General features: G+C 32.6%; 1 protein-coding gene and 1 long non-coding RNA gene across 2 annotated transcripts in view; one reads left to right on the top strand and one right to left on the bottom strand.

Annotated features, from left to right (window-relative positions):
- The window catches only part of LOC130446029 (uncharacterized), a 126,569-nt gene extending 107,750 nt beyond the window's left edge, over nt 1–18,819 (top strand). Inside the window, exons 4-6 of the mRNA XM_056782010.1 lie at nt 11,525–11,650; nt 14,256–14,891; nt 18,413–18,819. Coding sequence (XP_056637988.1) covers nt 11,525–11,650; nt 14,256–14,891; nt 18,413–18,622 — 972 coding nt within the window. The 3' untranslated portion in view covers nt 18,623–18,819. The remainder of the gene's footprint in view (nt 1–11,524; nt 11,651–14,255; nt 14,892–18,412) is intronic.
- Nucleotides 1,494–21,404, bottom strand: LOC130446030 (uncharacterized). Its single transcript, XR_008910103.1, has 3 exons — nt 20,817–21,404; nt 16,933–17,149; nt 1,494–1,650 (listed from the first exon to the last, which is right to left on the bottom strand). It is a non-coding gene; the product is annotated as an uncharacterized LOC130446030 (long non-coding RNA).
- Between the last annotated feature and the right edge of the window lie 454 nt (nt 21,405–21,858).

The following is a 21,858-nucleotide window of genomic DNA, read 5'->3' as shown; positions in this document are numbered from 1 at the left end:
TATAATCTAGGCACATGTCATATTTTTGCATTCTACTGTATGGAAAGTATTAAAAGAACAAATGTTACATCCATACAAATTGGCCCTTGCCTAGAGATTTTCAGGTGCGTATGGAATTATCATACTGGTATTTACAAATGTGTCATGAAAATCGAAATTCTCCAAAATATGTGTTGTATACCGACTAGTCTAGTTTTACTAGGCAAGGAATTCTCATCTCTAGAAATAGTTATATTTAGGATGGAGAAAATGAGCTACTTACGCTTAATCATTATTCGAAATTAAGTGAATAATTAATAAATTTTTAAATCACTTACGCGCTTGCAGACTTTTGTTTAGAGGCAAATTTCCACAATACCGTTCATTTCAGCTCCATGAAAGGTTATTAGTTTCTTAACTAAAAATAAACCAGCAATTTAAAACAAAATTAAAAAAATAATTTGCTACAGTGGCGTAAAAAATAGGGGGAGAAAAGTGACAACTAACCCTGACAGCGCGCCACTGGTTAAATTTTAAAGTTTGTTTATGTAAAAATATTACTTTATTAAGGAGAGTATTGGTCACCAAATTTGAAAAAAAAATTTAAAGGCGTTGGTCGAATGTATATAAGGCAAATAAATGTTAGAAAACATTTTAAATAGAATTACTCATCCTAAGGTATAAATATGGAGCTTGTAGACTAGAAACATTACAGAATGTTGGTTGAATATGCAAACAAAGCGCAGCCAAACTATGTGACATCCATTTTTTTGCAAACAATTTACTTTTTATAAATATGTCGACTTCCAATTTAGATTCCGAATTTTGAAATAATATGCAAACTTAATGTCGCCTCCAGAAATGAAGTGCTGACGCATTTGTGAATGTTTTAAAACCAAACGTGGGTCTTATAAAATCTCAATTGAAAGATCTTTATGGAGTGAACAAAAATTAATTCCCTGTCTTAATTTAAGAATTTACTACTACTGTGGAAATTATGAACAATAAACTGTTGTAACTCAATATTTTCAGTGACTCACCAGGGCACGGCAGTACAAACTACGGAAATTCAAATTTTTTTGGTTTCAATGCCTACCAACATAACTTTTCATCCAAAATGGATCAACCATCTACGAAATTTAAACCCCTTAAAAACATAAAAGTTGTGTCCTTCCGTCAGTCTGTCCGTTGCAAATCAAAATATACACCTACAATTTTCAAAAAAATTTGCAGGCAGCTTAGAAATAGCAAAAAAGAAGATCGGAATTGAGAAATTGCACCCTTTAAGGGGTTAAGGGTATTTAAAATCTTCAAACGCCGTTTTTTCGATTCCTTCATTCATTTGCCAATAAAAGATCCATACATTAGTCACACCACTTTTGGCTTTTGAGTATATTGTTAATTATATTAAAATATATTATATTTATATTAAAAATATTAATATTATATTAAAATATCTTGTGAACTATTTGTGAAGTTGAGCATTTATAATAAAATATCACGATACAGGTAATTTTGTATATATTTTTCTTCAATTACAAAAGGTTACTTGTTTAATTACAATACTTAAGAAACATTTTTTTCCAATAATTAATTATTTGTCTCCCTCTTCATGAGAAGTAATCTCGTCCCTCCAAATTACATCGTCGTCCTCTACATTTTCTTCGCTCTCTGGAAAAGAAATTATTATGAATACGTGATATTACACATAAATATTCATACACTTAATTCAATTAATGTTAAAAATTCCTCACCCGAAGTAGTATTGTCCAATTCATTGGATTTTAACAAAACGTCATATAAAGATGATGGTTCAATATTCCCATCTTCCCATTGAAAGGTATACTTTTCTTCCTCTATTATCCATCCACAAACTTCTGGTTTCAATGTTGTAGGACATTTCAAATGGGAATGGCGCCATATACTTGATATATATTGAGTCCGTAAAAATTGCTCCTTTAATTCTGATTCACTGGGTGGCGAATTGGATGCATCATAATCAACATATTTTCAAATAAAAGGTTCATTTTCATAATTTGCAATGTATGTTGTGATGAATTTGAAGTATCGGGCTTCATTGACATTGTCTGCTTTGACCAAATAAATTTGGCAAATGAATTTTTCAGTTGTTTTAAATATCTCATAACTACGTCCGGTGATATGAGCATTTCCAATATCTGTTAATGCTTTTTGATATGGTATGGATTTCTTAAGAATTTAGAAAGGTTTTTCTGCTCTTCTGAAAAATGCAGGATGGACATCGTAACACGTTAGTGCATGAAATGCTGGTAAGCTTGATGATAGTAATTGTCCTAATTGATTATATAGATCTGATATGTTGCAATATGCAAAGATGAGCTTGATAAATGGTCCATGTTTCCCAACATTATCATCAAGATATCTATATCAGATGCTTTTATCAATATATTGGTGTCATCACTTTTGTGATAAAAATACTGTCTTAGCAACTTTCGATCCATTTTACAGATACTTGCAACCGAGCAAATCATCTAGCAATTTTTTTTATCATCAAAATTGTCTAATTAAAAATATACTCGAAAGCCAGATTTGTGAAGATACATAACCCTGCCAGAAGTGGATTTTTTTACTTTGAATATATTAAATAACATAAAGAAAAAGTTTCAGCCTTGTGAAAGTACCTTAGTCGAAATGGCGACCAGCTCTTAGACTAGTAGTATCCGTTGGCTCAGAAATAAAATGAATGTCTGTGACATTTCGTGATATTCTCAATGTTGGAAATATATCTTATGTGTTAAACGGTATGCTGTTATGAATTAAAACGAAAATTGTTTTTTATATGTATAGATATGTACTGGGTTATTTTGAATATATTTATTATACTTGGCGTCCGTCCTAAGGTATCAAAAAACGTGAAATCTGATATTGTATTAATTGCCAAAGGTAATCCTCATAATGTTTCATGTCAAATTGGAACAAACACAGGCATAACTCAATGAACAGTATTACGTATTCTGAAAAACGAGTGTGCAATACTTATTCAGTTATTCAAATTTATGTAATAGCAATCCACGTTTTATTCAAAAAATTATGTATTCTATTTTACCTCAAGCGTTCAGTTAATTGTCTAGACTGCAGATACAAAGAAAATTCTCACTGAATAAGTAAAAGTCATAGGAAACACCAACGGAGAATCAATGTTGGGTCTGGAATAATTAATGACAACAGGCGTTATGCGTTTAGAAGTTATGTATCAGCCGCTGTCAATATGTTTCCAAATACCAACTTACCAGATAATACTATTTGATTACAACGACATAGTGCATCCCATGTACCTTAGTTTTTGAGCCGCGTTTTCCTTGAATGTAGATTGGTAGAGGAAGATCAATAGCGTGGCGTCAATATCTTCAGTTATTACGTCTCTAAATTTTATTGCGGTCAATTTTAAATACAATGTTTGTGTAAATTGTAAAGGAAAACATACCGATAAATTGCATTTTGACCAATAAATTAGCATGAAAGTGTCATACATCAATTTATTTAACACAGCAGATCGTTTTTTATAAAATTATTCTTTGAATAAATTGAATTACATTTTCCCAAGCATCAGGTAGTATAATACTACTGAATATATTTTAAAAAGACCTTTCAAATGAGATGAATATCAATCCACATTCAAATAGTGAAAAATCAACAATTATGTTTGAGTAGAATAAATTGTTCAAAAAATAATTAATCCGTTCTATAATTTAATGTTCAACGTTAAAGTGACGTATGGTTTGGATGAAAAATAGATGCTTTAGTGGTAACTGTTTAAATTTTCAGTTAATTGGAAAAACCAATGTGTTTGAATATATATGTTAGATAATGTATTTGTCGAACTTACTACGATATAATCAAAATTCTATCGGGACTAAAAAAGTGTATAATAAAAATATTCCTTTGTCATAGTGCTCAGAAATGAACTTGATAAAATGCAACTAGCCAGTACTTTCGATCCAGGATGACGTACTAAACGAATCCATTAGGAACAAATATTCAGTATCCATTCAGTAGCCATCCAAAAATAAATAAATAAAATAGACAAACCCGGGGACCATAACTTCGAAAGCAACATATCAAAATATATTTTATCGCTTTTTGCCTTAACTCTATTTTTGTAAACATAAATTTAGACTGCCGATCAAATGCTTATTTCTGTATGAACTTTATGAACTGTAACAACTATTACAACCTTTACTCCAGATATTTTTTATACGTATACACTTTTGCTGCTTACATTTCGAAATGTGGTATATCAATAAATGATTACGCGCTAAATTAAACTTAAAGCTTCTGATATTATTTAATAAGACTTTTCTGCGGTCAACTCACATTTTTGAGCTATTCAGTGAATCAAAAGAGCGTTAAACAAATTTCAATGAAGAAAATTAAATAAATAGTTCAATGCTGATTCGGTCTGCTGTATGAGTACAGCGGCAGCTGCCGGAATGCAAGCCGCCTTACTTATTAGAGAGAAACAGCGCCTAAGGAAAAAGCGTCTCAGACAAGGACGGCACGATTTACCTACCCATGTAGCTACAAGAGATATTAGACCTTTTCCACAATTTCCTCCGGATTACTTGGTAAGTTTATTTCATGCTTCTTTAAATATGTTAGCTTCTGAGCGTTTTTCTTTTATGAGAAACAGAGAAAAATGATATTTTATTTGAAGTGTAACGAAATCATAAGAGAATCATAATACGATGAGTCGTTCATCATTTTTTGTGTCCACGATAAACTTATGGTAAAATATAAGGCAGACATACCAAATTGGAATTTAAAACATAAATTCATTGTATATAGTAGCAACTGTAATTCCTATATGTAAGAAAGGCGATAAAAGGCTAGCGTCAAACTATAGACCTATTAGTTTGACTTGTCATCAGTGTAAAGTTATGGAGAAAATAATAGCAAAGGAACTAACAACTTTCATAATTGATAATGACATTGTACCCAAAAGCCAACATGGGTTTATTCCTGGTTGTTCCACACAACAACCAATCTTCTGGCATATCTAGACCAGTGGACCACTGCTTATAATAATGGAGAAGCTACGGATGCCATATACTTGGACTTTGAAAAGGCATTCGACAAAGTCCCTCATAGATTATTGTTACACAAACTAGAGCATCTTGGAATAAGAGGGAATCTTTTGGAACTAATTTCATCCTTTCTCCAGCTTAGGCAGTACCATGTGAAAGCGAATGGTACTTTGTCGACCAAGCACAAGGTTCTTAGTGGAGTGCCTCAAGGGTCTGTTCTTGGTCCCCTTCTCTTTGCAATCTACATTAGTGATCTTGCTGTGGACATTAAAACAAATATATCATTCTTTACTGATGATACAAAGATTATTGCCAAATCTGCTTCGGAGCAACAGACGACTTGCACACAGTAGAGGAATGGACAAACATCTGGAAAATGAAGCACTAAACGGTATGGAGATTATTACAGTTAATCAGCAATGTGATCTTGGAGTTATAGTGACCTAAAACCTGAAATGGGATGTACATATTAACCAAATAGGCAAGAAATCCAATTCATTTACTTATATGGTACAAAAAAGTTTTAAGGATCACTCAGTTGAGATGATAAGAAAAAAAGTATAGAAGACCAAAGCTTGAATTTGCGCATTCCGTATGAAATCCATATTTTGAGAAGGATACTAAGCTTTTAGAACGAGTTCAGCGAAGGGTTACTAAAATACTAAGAATATTTGCCCTACCCACTTTCAGAAAACATTGCTTTAGAGGAGACTTAATAGAATCCTATTAAATTCTTACATTTACGATTTGGATATTTTCCATGTGAATACGAATCAGCAGTTAAGAGGGCAGTCAAGAAAACTATCTAAGGAAAGAAACTGCAAGTTGCCTCGGAAGAACTTTTTGACAAATCGTATAGTATATATGTGGAATACATTAGAAGAAGAGACAGTGACTGCTGAAAATACAAATATTTTTAAGAACAGACTTGATGCTGGACACTAGCTACAAACAATCAAACTGTACACTACTCTTAGTAGACTGAAAAGTGTGAACAGTATTCTGAAAAACTTCCATGTTCAAATTTATAAAACAATAATAGAAATAATCTATAAAACCGTGCATAATTTATGTCTAGTAGCAAATAATAATATGAAAAAAAAATAGTTTTATAGTAAATATGTTGGTTATCACTTTTGTAATCAAAATTTGTTCTCTAAATTTACGCCTCATCCTCGTCATCACACGACTCGCAATCATTTCCCCCTTCTCTCTTTCTATTTCTGACCCAGGCTTGGACATAATAGCGCACCGGTCATGTTTCGTTCAGTTTGCTGTTACAAAACACCACAGGAAAGTAAAAAAGATGAGTTATATCTCAACTGAAAATGATAACAGAAATAGTGAACTACATCGAAGATTGAAAAATTACCAACAAATTAACACATATTTATGTTTGTAAGATAAACAATGAGAAATTTCCGAAGAATTCACAGACAAATTATTAGCTGAAATAAAGAGAAAGAGAGAAATGCTTTATTGTCAAAAAATTCTCCACAATTTGTAGAAAAAATTGAATTATGATTAATCAAAAGGAAAAGAATACAGGATAAACAAAAGGAGAAAACGAAAGAGAACAATAGTAAATTGAAGTATACGTATTAGAAGCAAGAAACTGGAGATCTTCTTGATAGACAGAAAAAGACAGGTACTGTTAAAAGAAACATCCTGAAATACGAAACTAAAGTTTAGAAAAGCTAAAAGTTTGACATATGGAATAGTGTAACTACCCAAAAATATCACTAGTAGAAATTCAACAGCAAGAAAACAACGAAAATTACATAAACAAAATGGAAAACAACAGTAAGGACGAAATGATACACTAGAACGAAATGAAGAAGTATTATTGCAATAAAACAAGCCAGTAAACTAAAAGTGATTGAAATAATATATCCAATTTTCTAGTTCCACTACATAAACTAGTTCATAACATCTTCACCTAAAAAGTAGTTTTTGAACCTCTCTTCATGTAAAATCTAAAGTAGCTGTTACCTTGAAACTCTCTGCAAATGTTGTGTCTCTGACTACTGTAGAAAAATCAGTATATCCGTGCCCTTCATTCGCATGAAATTGCTTTTTTCCTTTACTGCAAAAATGTGAAGTATAGCAACGAATTTTTGTGAAATTTCACATGAAACCATAATTTGAATCAAAACTTTATTAAAAGTATGAGGTAGTGAATGTTTTCTACACCTCATTCACTGGATCTAATTCACTTCTAAAACTACATTATAAGGATCAATATTTGAGCTGTGAAATATAAAACAGCATGCATCCCGAAGAAACTCAAAGAAGAAAACAATGTAAAGTTTTCATGAAGAGTTGTACGGATAGAGGAGATATTTATTGTAGCTGATAATAAGCAAAAATTTATGAATTCAAAATGAAATATTTTGTAATATAAATATCGTTATATTTAATAACCACACCTCGTATTTTCGTATGCAACACAAACACACTGTGCCATCTCTTTCTGTCTATCACATATTCAACATAGATACAACCGATTGTAATTTGCATTTAGATATCCTCATGCATTGATCATATCTTTGGGGAATAAAAATATTTTTCGATATCCTAGTACAACAAATCATATCGTATAAAAAATAATTAGGTAGGATATATTGGTTCTTTCATATTGATGACTGAAATTCATTTAAATATTAATCACTACGGCTAAAATTTAATCATGCAAAATGGGACAAAAATGTAAATATACTTTTCATGTGTAAACTGTTTTTCAAGACTATGCAAATAATATAGCTACAGCAACGCGGATTTAGATCAGACAGTGTTATGTAATGATTTTAACCATTATGTTCCTGGATGCAAATGAAATAGAAAAGAATGAAGGAAATCCTTTTTATTCACACCTACAAATGGAATATAAGGAATATTGGTGAATAGTTATGAATGCACCTCTTTGCTTTGTATTCCAAATAGTCACCGCATAGCCGCATGCACAACTACTGTACAGTTCAAGTAATGAAATTTTGTATTTAAAATATTTCATTCTTACCGAAGACACTAACTATGAATGTACATGCTAAATGTAAGTTATGTGTACCAAACCTGCCATTGCACTCCGTTTTCACAACACGGTAGGTATAAATAACTTCTAATTCAAAAGACTAGAGGCCCGAGTACAACTATCCAACTGTTCAACGAGCTGACGGATTCAGTGTTCCCGGAATGGAGTTTATGTGGCTATGGAAAGACCCAGTCCTATAGTGTGTCTTTCAGTTCATTTGCCGAGTTGAATCGCTTCTTTTTGACATGCTTCTGAGCAAACCAAATATATTGACAGGGTGACATATCCAAGCGGATGCTTAAGTTGCTCTCACTTGAATTTGGACAGTACACTTTGTGTGAACCAAAAAACGTTTGGACAAATATTATCTGTGAGTATTTCCTGCCGTTTGCTCTTGTTGGACTAGTGGACTAGCGTACGTTATACAGGGTGTCCCACGACGGGTTAAAACTATCTCTATATGACAAAATATTTATAGTAAAATCATGAAAATGTTTACGTTTAGATTTCGGATACAAAATAAAATATTTTCAAAGATTGTAGAACCGGACTGTAACTTTGTTATTTCAAATGAAACACAATTTGACCGTTGCAGACCCTTATAAATAATTTTTTTATTTTATTTTGACCCGTTGCACGTTGATACAAGCACTAAAAAATGAAAAAGATTATGTGAATTTGCTTTTAATACATGGTAAATAAGGCAAAGCTGTAACAAGAACATGTGCTTTCTTTGCATTAAGATATCCAGATAGACCACGATCGAAATCGCACATTTTTAAAAAGATACTTAACAATTTGAAGCTATAGGATTCATTTTAAGCAATAGTTAATCGAATAAATGTTCAAAATTGTTCCCTTGAACTTCAATGAATTTTTCAAGCCTTCTCAGTACGCCTCCATTCGTCGCACGGCTTATCATCATCATCAAATTGAAGGAATTTCGAATTCTTAGCTCACAATCTTCTCTAGTTATTAAGGCCTGTGAGTAAACCTCTTGTTTGACCCAATATAAAAAATCTGAGAGCGTCATATCGGGAGAACCAAACGCACCGAAAAGTACAATTATTTGCTAACCACCTGTCTTTAAATTACTCTTCTAAAAATGTATTTAAGACGATTGAATTGTGAGCAGGAGCACCGTCATGAATAAAAAAAGTTTGTTTAATTCGTCTGGTGGCAAGCGCTCCAAATAATTTTGTTTTCAATTTCTTAAAATATAACAACATATAACAAAAAACATTGAATAATACAAAAACAAAAGTGTTTTTCACATTATTAATTACGAATAAATTAATTGATTGTGCTTCCTAACCATTTAAATTCCCATCGTAAAAATGAAGTGTTATTATTTGATTATTTCTAATAGCACAAAAGACATTGAGCTGCCACCGATCTTGAAAAGCACGTTCTTTGATCAAATGAAGATTATCTTGACTCCGATAATGGGAATTGTGTCTATTAAATATTTTGTGAAGTTCGATTCGTCGCAACAAATTATGTTTTTTAAAAAATCTTCGTCTCCCTGGCCATTTTATTATCAAAAATTCAACAAACTTTACTCGTTTTATAAAATCGGTTGGTTTTAAATTTTGGCACAAATTGTGAGAATAAGGATGCATTCTATGTTTTCCTAAAATACGGTGAACCGACGATTTGCTTACTCCAAGATCTTTTACGGAAAAACCTATTGATGCCTCTGGATAAGCAGTAAAATAAGCAATAACATCAATTTCAGCATTATTATTGTCAATAACTGCTTTAATTTGATTAAATTTTGCTTAAAACCGTATAGCTCCAAATTGTTGAGGATTCTTTTAACAGTATGCGAGTTTGGACGTGGTCTATCTGGATATCTTGCAGCTAATAAAGTACATGTTCTTGTGACAACACATTCACCATGTATTAAAAACAATTTCACATATTCTTCGTTATTAAATTGAGAACGAACCATTTTAACGATTTTCGAAAGTATCAACAATTGACTAATGACAGTTAAAAAAGTGTCATTCAGGGCCGGATTAAGCTAGGGGCTAAGGGGGGCTATAGCCCCGGGACCCAGGTCCAAGAGGGCCCCATCATTTGGAAATACTTCTTTATTTTTTGATGTGTTGATACCACAAATCTAATGTATTAATATTATTTTGTGAATTTTTCCGGGTTTCCGAATTCCTTAAGGGGCCCAGACATTATTTTAGCCCCGGGTCTTATAAATCTTAATCCGGCCCTGGTGTCATTTATTAAAAAGTCTACTAAAAATATAAAAAATTAAAACCTCAAATATCTCGGAAACCACTAAAAGTTGGAATAGGATGAGTAAATACAATTTGATTTGATTTGTTTTACAGACCTTGACAAGATAAACCATTTTTTATTTCTTAGTGGTTGAATCAACGGGTCAAAATAAAATTTAGACCACACCACATCTCTAAAAATTTACAGAAAACATGTAATATCTGTATAATGCAACGGTCAAATTTAAAAAAAAATAACTTAAAAAGTATGTATTTTTCGAAAATAGTTTTAAGACAAAATTATACCAAAATTTTACGTAGATTTCAAAAATGTATTAATATACAGAGTGTTTCATTTAAAATAGCAAATTTACAGTCCGGTTCTACCGGAAGTCGGCCATTTTTGAAAATATTTTAGTTAAAAAGTATCCGAAAACACAAACGTAGAAATTTTCATAATTTTGCTATAAGTATTTTGTCATATACAGATAGTTTTAACTCGTCGTGATACACCCCGTATTGTATACGTCACTTCGCCTACTGTTGTATCAATTGCACGAAGCACACAACTACTTTCGAATCCATAGATATCTCACTACGTTATCCAAAGGCCGCAGTTTCAAATTATTTCAACTGGTTTGGTTGTCAAGACGTTTAGTACCTTGCCATTTGAACGCTCCTCATAATTTAAAGAGACATTTATACAGATTTGATGTAAGTTTATGGAAGGCCGGTTTTTCATTGTTATTCCTATGTTTTGGAAAAAACGAAGGAAATAAAAGATGGAGGAGTGAAAGGATAGGAATATTGGATATTTGAAAATAGACAATTGAAATTGTCTTAACTCAACTATTTTCATAGTGCAAAAAAAGACAGTTATTCAAAAAATGTTTCAATTTATATCTCGAGTTTAAAATTCCTTTGTGATTGAAGAATTCGTGAGAGGATAATTAAAACTCAAAGCATCCTCGAGAATCATTAAATCGTTTTTACCAAATTTTCAGTTTAAAAGTATTTTTTATCTTTTTTTCACGATTTTAGAAAAAAAATATCATTTTCCTGTTGAACATCCTCAGAAATATGAAGATTTGGCGATTAAAGCGAGGCTGGTCAGTTTTTCTCTATCTAATTCCTAAGTCAATAGTCATTACATTGGTACACCCTTCGTAAATAAAATAACCACCAATTTAAATAACCTATTACATATATGTATTTAGTGTTCACAGGGTCGAGCCGCATGGCAGGAACGTGAAAGAGACAGACGCTGTTCGCTCTCCGAGGAAGCGCGGCAACATCGTATCAAGCAAACGGAAGCCCATCATCGATGGATGAAAAGAAACAGGGTAGGTAAAGACGGCGAGGGAAATTATATTCGACGATTTTATATTAGAAAATATCAACTGGAGTCCGTTCACACTCAATACTACAATATTCACAAACGCGCTACGGGAATCCCCGCTCATAATCGGCGAAGCTATGTCCCTGAAGTACGAAGTTTTATAAATTTATCAATTTAAAAATACTTTCAAAATACATACGTTTTTTTCTGGAAAACGAAATTTCAAAGCAAAAACCATGAAGGAAAAAGACATTTCAATTCCAAAGTATCTTTATAAATAATCATGGTAGTCAGAATCGTCTGAACTAGAGTCATCATTTGATTGAATTATGATGGGTTGAACAGAGGGTGATACCACATACTCATCTTTTTCTTTGTGTTCAACACAGTTTTACCAAAGCTCTTGGCGGTCTGCTGCTATGAGTTCTACAACCTCTTTAGTTTTGGAGACTGATTACCTTTTCGTAAATCTGATTCTAAGTTTGCTCTTCCTACCTCTATTCGATGTTTCGATTGGTAAACAGTGGAGATTAAAGTCCACGTGGACTGACGATTTGTTAGATATTTACTGAATTTTATGCGGGAAGTAAACATTATTTTTCATTTCTTAATTTGGTATGAGTGCCGTGCGTATTTATGAAATATAGATTGATCCTCGCATAACTGTCTTCTGCAATTGATATTGGAAGAACTATACTTTATTATTCACAGAAGTTAAGACATTGGTATCATTTGGATTAAAGTTATCCACAATTTTTATTATCATCAACGTGAAATAATGTCAATGTCAACATAAAAGGTGTGAATCTACAAATCGTTATAAAATTGTTAACAAATTACAAACGTTTTGGATGTCATTTATCAATTAAAAAGTATCAACGTTACAAAATAATGACTTATATACGAGGGCAAAAGACGAAATGTATCTTAATATTTTATAGGCTAGATACATAATTCAAAGCATGGGTTTACCAGAGCAACACGTTTAATATTCATTCATCCTATCATTATCGTCATCATTAATTTTAATAATGGCTGCTTTAATGTTTCACTCTATCCTGTTGTCTGTTCCACATATTTTTTTCTTCTTTAAGAACACAATTGATGCGTTACTTCCAGTCTTCAGCGATTACTGTTTGGATAGGATACTCGTGTGTTTATTCGCTTACTGCGAAATTTTTACCTATTTCGATACATTGTACTGTCGAATTCACTAGCAATAGCTGTGTTGCCACATTTAATACTACAACTTTACAGGTGCTGGGGTGGTTACTTGGTAAAAATATTTACAAAACTCCCTCATACGTATTTGAATAAAAAAATATTGAGATTGAATTGTATGATGATTCGGTTATTTTGAAACATGTTCAAGAACTATGGGAAATTCTTTGATAGCGTCGTTGATAATTATTGTAAAAATTTATTCCTAAGGGCATTTATCAAGATGACTTTTTTAGTCTACATCAGTCAATTTGGGAACGTATAACCCTCTATATATCGGTTATTATATAATTAGAGCTGAAGGTTGATTGCTTCCTTATCTTAAAAGTCTTTTTTTAATAGCAAAAACTGGATCTTCCTATATTGTATTTTTGGAAAAAATATCGAAAAAGTTTTTTCAAATCATACTGTTTTGCGATGGAACTAAAAAAAATAACGAGAAGCATCACATTTTATTGAATTTTTGAAATGTTAATATAAGAAATGGCAGATTTTCATGACTCTAATACAGTTTCGTATAGTGACATGCCCAGTGAACAATAACTTAAATTCATTAGAACAAATCAATTCGTCTGTTAAAATCGTCTTCAATAAGCTGTTAATCTGTTAATTAATCTACATTTTAGGGTGAAAATTATTTAACAGTATGTTCCTCGCTATTTTGTGAGTCCTATTTTACTATGAAGTGGTGTTCAAGGTTCTGCACTAAAAGCACCTAAAAATTTTAATTTTGCTGCTCCCACAAAAACATTAACAACGTTAAATTCTTTCTTCTGTCGGCAACAGAACTTGTTTCACTGAACTAAGCAACTAATTTCAGAATATATCATAATTTCAATTATCATTTGTTGGCCTTGCACACCTTACACATTTCCAATAAAAAAATTTCTCAGTTATTTATTATAAAGCAAACAACACTTGATAAAAAAATTTAGTTGGGAACATAATGCCCTTTGAACTCCACACACTTAGTTAAGTGGAGTTTCAAATTTTTCACACAATCAAGAAATAATCATTCTCTGCAAAATACGTGTTTATCTCTGCGATTACCTCTTCATTTACCTAACTGAATCGCTCTCTACAAAGTTGGAAAACAGAAAGTAATCGGAGGGACCCGGATCCGGGGAATATGACAAGTGAAATAAGGCAATGAATTGTCCCTCTTCTAGTGTTTCATATTCATAATAATGTATTTCATCTAACTAGAGTTTCATAATATAGAATAGTAGTCATTCCCTTATGAATTGTATCAAGAAAATTTATTCCTCTACTTTTTTAAATATCGGTAACATAGGTTTGATTATAATCCTACATAATTCTAATATCTCTTTCTCCATTTTCTCTTCATTTTCAAACAACTCATAAGATATTTTTCAAATGTTTTCCAGATACATGATTCAAGTTATGGCGTTGGATCGGACGAAGACGACTTCTTCAGTGTTTATCATCAGAGTGCAGCAGCGAACGCACTCCTTTACGTGGGTCTAGGAACTACAGCAATAGGCAGTGTAATCTTCTTCGTAGGAACTGGCGAAAAAGGTTTCAAAACATTAGAATTACGACTAATTGGACCTACTTTAATAGCATGCGGCCTATTGTGTTGCCTAATTCGGGTGTTATTATGTGCCGTGCCGTCTACTTGTTTTAGAAATCGTAAAAAGACTAGACTTAAAGCAAATGCTTGTCCTCACGGATCAAATAAGTATTTGACGAGTAAATTTAGTTGTGCGCATGATGCCGATTTCGTAAAAGTAGATAAGACTTCCCACAGAAAAAGCAAAAAGAAAGTTTCCATAGTTCCGCCTAACCATTCGTTGCCTAGTACTAGTACCGCAGAATATAAGGAGCTACCTCAGTCAGCTACTAAGATCTCCATACCCGAGATCCATCTACCGAGTAGCTTCAGTGAAGAAGGGAATAAATCTCCAAGGGATGAAGACTCCATTATTGAGCTCCAGACTCTAGACTTAGTCTACGATATTCAAAGTTTATCTAGTTCCGATAGTGCCAGTGAAACTAAACCGGTTAGTATTGAGTTTTCTATTCAACTTGATTTGGCACAAAACTGTTTTTCATATTTATATTAATCAATGAATTCAATTCGATGTAATGTACCAAAAAGCAAATCGGGACTTTTTATCATGTATCGAAAATAAACTTCCAATTTTGATTGCTTATTATATATAAAACATGAAGTATTTGGGAATATGGAATTATATGATCGTAAGACTCCAGTCAATCAAAAAGAGGATACTCCCAACAGGTAACTCCGTCTCCGTAGGGGAGAATTGGGGAATGGGGATCATCTAACTTGGAATGTTTAGTTTAGTTCGAAAACAAAGTAGAAAAAGCAGGTGTTAAATATTTGCGTCTAAAGCTGTACACGTATATTTCGGAACATACTTTTATTTATTTACGAACAAATTTGGAAATAATACGAAACCTTAAAAAAACATTAAAACACATCTTATATATTGAAACAAATAATAATCATTTTGTTTGTAACTCTGAATCGGTGAACTTGTATTTTACATAACATAGATTTTGTTTATAAAAATATATTTCTCGTATAAAATACCTTAACTGGCGCAGTCAATAGAATAATTCGTAGTTGTTTATTTCCTACAATTCACGGCAACGAGACCTCTCAGACGACAACGACCTATATCAATCAGGACAAGCAGAATCAAGAAGTACCCGTAGATGAGTACCGAGTTTTCCTATTACACTTTCTCAATTTTACGATAGGTGAAATATTTCCTGTTGGAAATTAACTCCCTTCATGTATTTAGTTATTGGAAAAATATGTATCTTGTTTATTAATTAGTGAATAATTCTGATATAAATATTGACGAATTGATTTCTAGTTTCAACAAATCAGTGAATTTAGAAGAAAACGATGGTTGTAAAAACAATACGGCAAACTATAACGAATATATTAGTATTCAAATCTTGAAATTATCCGTAGACCTAATTGCACCTTTTCAAGGCAATACATCGACTCTTATACAATTTATAGAAAATTTCTTATTGATACGTACAGTGGTGTAGGTGACATAGTAATCAATAATTATATCTTAAGAGCTATTCGTTCCAAATTAGTAGGAAGAGAAAATCTTTAAGTTGGATGTAGAACAGAGTTAGATATTTGGAATTTATTAAAAGAAGCTTTAGAACAATGTTTTGGCGATAAGAGATCACTAGAATGTTTTGAGCACGACCTAGTAATGGCACATCCTTTTATAAATGAAACAAAGTTAGATCAGATAGAACAGAATCTGTTAGAAAAGATATATCGCGGACGATTAAATAGCTTTGAAAAAACTTATTAGGAGTTTAACCGGTTTAGTACAACATACAATTAGACTCAAGAATCCAGTTTCAATGAAAGCCGCTATTACACTTATCATAGAAGAAAATAATTTTAATTATTCTCAAAATAACTAAGTCCAATTACCGAAATCCAAATCCCATACAAAGTCCAAATGATCAAAACCTGAATGAAATAATTTCTAATTCTAACAACACCCAATTACCATATATAAAAACCACCAATCCTCCAATCAAACTTCTAGTAGATACTGGTAGTAGTATATAGTCAATATAATAAAAATATTAAATTTTGGTATCGTAAAGAAATTCTATCTACTATTTATCAAAAAACAATTACGATTTCAACAACAGTAGGTCATAAAGACGCAAAATTAAGATATTCCAGCTTCCGCTGAATTTATCTCACCTTGTACTATACCATTTATTTTGATTAATTATGTGTGGATTTTGAAGATGATATGCTCAAAAATAATAATAAACAACAATTTCGATTTTTGTTCATTTTAATAGCTGCACTGTAAATTATAATCAGTTGCTGCAACATAGTACCCAGTCAACAAAATAATTGTTCACAAGATTCCGACGAAAATACGAAAACTCAATAAGAACATTTACATATAGGTACTTAGAAGAAAGAAAGCTATTGATACATCAGAACTGGAGCTCAAATTTTGATCAATGATGTATAAAATATACTGAATACGAATCCAAAACATTCAAAATGGCTCTTACCTTAGAATAAATTCGCTCGGATCGAAATGGCCTTAACTCGCCAACGACACAAGGCAGACTGGCGCAACAATATATATGAGCTTCCAACAACCTCCGCCAGGCGTACAGTAGATCAATAGTTCGTCTGGATTCGCCTTGATAGGTATTACTCGCTGATCCGTATTGCCCCATTTACCCCTACTTCATAAGCAAATGCCAAGTTATACATCGAGGACAGCTATAGGGACGGCGAAAGACAATTCGAATTAGAGCTTGTCTCACAGAAGAAGGTTGAAAAGGTTCTAATCGGGACAGAAATAGGAAAAGAGAAAAGGGACCACGCTTGAACATCAAGACGTGAATACCGGAAAGGTATATGTACTAGTGTGTCTAGAATCTAGAAGATTTGTTGTAAGAATTATATATTTAGAAACACTTGAACCTTAGAAAATTTACTACTAACAGAAGATAACACAGACCATGAAATTGTGAAAGAATAGCGTAATGAAAAATATTGTACTTTCTTGAGAGGCAACGTTACGCCTCAACGGTGAAGTCTTCTTCTTTCAATGCATTTCCTCTAATGGATGTTCGCGATAACATTTTCCATCGCTTCACTTTTTCTTGCGGTGTGTATTAAGTGTATCGTGTAGTCCTGTCCATTGCCTGATGTTTTACAGCCAAGATTCCTCTCTTTCCTTCGATTTTACTTTTGATAAGTAATGCAAAAATTGATATTCGTTGTTTCGCATAATGTGCTCTAGGTACGCCATTTTCTCCTATTAATTCAAATAATTCACGTTACTTGCCAATGCGTCTCAGTTCTTCGTTTTTCAATCTAGCCGTCTAGCCGTCCAAGGCACCTTAAGGATTCTACGGTACAGCCACATCTCGAACGCCTCCAGCTTGTAAATTGCAGTCGTCTTCAATGTCCAGCCTTCCATGTCTACCGACTAACCGTAGCACTTCACGAACCTCAATCTTAGGTTAAGATCAAAATCGAGACAAGTAAGCAGTCTTTGAAACCTCAAGAATGCCTGTCGGGTTTGCTCAATACGACATTTGATTTCTTCGCCTAATGCCAAGTCTTCAAGGAGCCAGATTCCTAGATATTTGAACTTATTCATCCTCTCTAAGGGCATTGCGTTAAATGTTATGGTAGCGTTTTCAAACATATTTATGTTTCTCGAAATAATCATAATTTTGTATTTTTGGTATTGATGTTTAGGCTCATTTTGATCTGTTCTACTATCTTATTGACCAGTTGTTGTAGATCGTGCGAATTATCAGTGATTAGGACGGTATCATCGGCATAACGGATATTGTAAATCCACGTCCCATTAACTTTGATTCCCATTTCTATATCCTCTAGGGCCTCTTGTCGCTTATATTTTTTCCACACTTTCGGAATATTCTTTGGTGTATGTAAGGTGAAGTATATTTTAAATGAACAGTAAATATATGTGAATATTTTGAATTAATTTATTTTTTTGTATTTCAGGTGATCGTTACTGATAAAAACACATCGAAATTTATGAAATCGAGGGAACCTGAGAATATTACTCAAGGCGACAATACCGAGACTTGTCTGAGTGTTGTTTTAGAAAGAAATGACAATAGTGAAAGTAGTGATGGAGACAAGGAAAAAACTACTAGTGAAAAACATACACACAGCGGTATTGTATTAAGTCCTTTGCAGTTAGGACAATAATGTATTGTTTAAAGTATTTATGAATATTATGTTGAGACCAGTATGTGAAAATATGAATGAATATCATTTTACTTCTTGTTGTACTCTTTAGCTATATAAAGATGTTTAAATTGGCCGATTACTATTCAATTTTGATGAATATCATACTTTCTATTCATTTATGTATTAGCAGAGAGCTTGGACTTTGGAAGTTACTATCGGATGCAAATTCTCTATTTTTTGCTTATACAAATATCGTAAATTATCTTTAACCTCGAATAAATCCACATTTGAGGTTATGATGTCCGAAAACCGAAACCAGAGCTTCGAAAATAATTGATTATTTTACGAGAAACCAAGCGTAATATGTGTTTAAGGATTACGAGAGAAAAATAATAATCGATTATTTTAGTTTGCTTTAGCAGTATTAATTACGATTATATAATGAATTTTCGCTCATCACAGAATGACAGAAAACTGCTTCATGAAGCATTTCGGCATTTTAGCATGTTTAGAGGTGTTAAAGAATCAATCGCTAAGCTTATTTCTAAATTCAAACTATTCCAGAGTGATTCATTGCAATTTGTACACGTTTCCTGACTTTTTCATACACTTATTGTTGCTCCCAACGAAATAAGGAAGTGATTTAATCTCTTATCTACGAGGATGATCCCAGAACTACCTGGCCAAACAAAGAAAACACAAGAATTTTGCAAATTTTGAAACTAAGTTAGCTGTAAGAAATACGTCACTTTTCATAGCAGTTGAAGAAAAAACTTATTTTTTAGATGACTCCATCTGAAAGTTGTTCGTTCTGTATTCATTTACATACCGAAAATTGCGTTTCGTGTGTTTCATGTAGAGAAAGTGACAGTTCCGTACTGCAAAATACTTTCGGGACGCTCTGGAGTAGACAACTTTAACTTCCTTAAATGTGATTCTAGCCACTTCACTCGAATCCACGCCACTTGATCTCGCCGAAGAAAGCAATGCGGACGTTCTTAATTCGTTGCCGGATAAATATCGTGCAAGGTACGAAAAACAATACGAGCTCTTTATGAAGTGGTGTCACCAGAAAAAGGCGAAAAATCCAACGGAAAATATAGTGCTCGCTTATTTTTCAGAAAAATCTAGAATCTGGAAAAGTTCTACTTTATGGTCTACATTCTCGATGATTAAAAGTACTCTCGCAATAAAACAAGATGTTCACATCAACAAATATCCAAAACTCATCAATTTCCTGAAGAAACAAAACACAGGGTACACTGTAAAAAATCAAAAACTTCAGCGTAATTGAAAAAGTTTTGGATCTTATGTGTCGTCTAAAAAATGTTGTGTACACCGCGGCTGAAATACTACTTTGTACTACAAAGTAGCACTTTCACTCCTTGGCATACAAATAACTATTGTTATTATTACAGGTACAATGAGTATGTGGTTGTACTTTGCAAACATGCGCTGTAAACGTCTAAATAAGTTATTGATTATACTACTACTGTAAGATAATTTACATTGTCTTCCACTATCAGAACTAACTTTCCATTATTCAAACTCTCAACAATATTCATTATAAACCTTGGTGATAATTATGGTGATTACAAAAACCAATAGCTTACATACTTTCACATTTCTGCTAATCAATTTAATTACGTATATAACAAGTAACGGGTACCTGCACTGTAATTTAAAATATAATATCTACGCGTTATGAAATTTTTACTATATTTCAATAAAATAGTTTTATGAGTATTTGCAAAAAATCTCAAATAAGCACGTAAATCAAATTATTTGCAACTCCGCACGTGAGCAACTCTAACAATTTACCAATCACATTGAATCCGAACCTTATTCGTACCAAAACTTTCACAAACTGGTCTTTTAACAGAGATGACAAATGTTAAATTATAAAAATTGATGTGCACATCTATGACAATAAAAATAATACATTTAGATTTATCGTATGAGTCATAATGCTAGATCCAATATTTCACACAATTCAGTAGAGTTAATTATTGTTAGGAAAAAAAGTAATTTTTATACATATAGTCTTCATTCAGTTGCAATTATTCATAGTAATGATAAATACCAACTTGTCAGAATTGTGGAATTTAATTTTATTTCATCACAGTATACTGATTATCGGATATCAGAACTCTAATATTTTAAGCTGATACTAATAGAAAAGATGTTGGTTAGTTCTAAGAACCAAACTTACTAAACAATGGACACACTGTTTAAACTACCACTACATCAACAATCACAATTACACTGTCTGACGCGCGGTTTGATAACCAGTAAAATCTAATAACTTGAATTACCTGTTTTATACTGGAAGCTCCCACCAATAAACCTTATATTAATTAAATAATTAAATAAATATTAATTCTAGCGGGAAAAACTTCTTGGCGGGAATCTTCACATTCATTCCTCGACTACTGAACTATAGAGTGGGCTGTAAGGAATTGGCCCTTTGTTCCTATTTAAGATACTGTTAACAATTTTACCTCATTAATATTCATGTTATGATTGTGACTGGCAGCGTGATCGGCAATACCGAACTTTCCGGTCCGTCCACATTTCAAATGGGCTATGTGCTCTTTAAAACAGACAATAACGGATCTCTTAATCTGCCCAATATACTTTCGATCACAATTACCACAGCTCTTCTAAATATCCCTTCCAATCCTTCTGTTTAAAGAGAATTGGTAGGTATCAGAGCAAATTTTTCTTGTTTTTCATTTTGAGCTGGGAAAAAAGTGGTTTCTAATACCTAATGATTAACCTATTTACAATTCTTTCATCATAACCGTTAAGTACAGCTACATCCTCAATGAAGGTTTTTTCCTTATTGTATCTCTCGATGGTAAGTGGAAAGTGGATTACCCTTTGTACCAAGAAATGAAGACTGGCCATCTTATGTTAGATACAATGTAAAGAATCAGCCGGGATGCACCTGCACGTAGCGGTGTGTTTTACCTATGAAATGGAAAATAATAGACAGTTACCATTTTTAGATACTTTAGTAATTAGGAATAGTAATACGTTAGAATTTGATGTATTTATGAAAAAGACCGCTACGTGCAGGTACATCCCGGCTGATTCTTTTCATTGTACCCAACATAAGATGGCCATTCTTCATTTCCTGGTACATCAGTAATCCAATTTCAGCTTACCATCGAGAGATACAATAAGGAAAAGACCTCTATTGAGGATGTAGCTGTACTTAACGGTTTTGATGAAATAATTGTAAATAGGTT

The sequence above is a fragment of the Diorhabda sublineata genome, chromosome 6 (assembly GCF_026230105.1).
Source record: "Diorhabda sublineata isolate icDioSubl1.1 chromosome 6, icDioSubl1.1, whole genome shotgun sequence".
Classification (NCBI taxonomy): domain Eukaryota; kingdom Metazoa; phylum Arthropoda; class Insecta; order Coleoptera; family Chrysomelidae; genus Diorhabda; species Diorhabda sublineata.
This window is presented reverse-complemented; position numbering and strand designations above follow the sequence as displayed.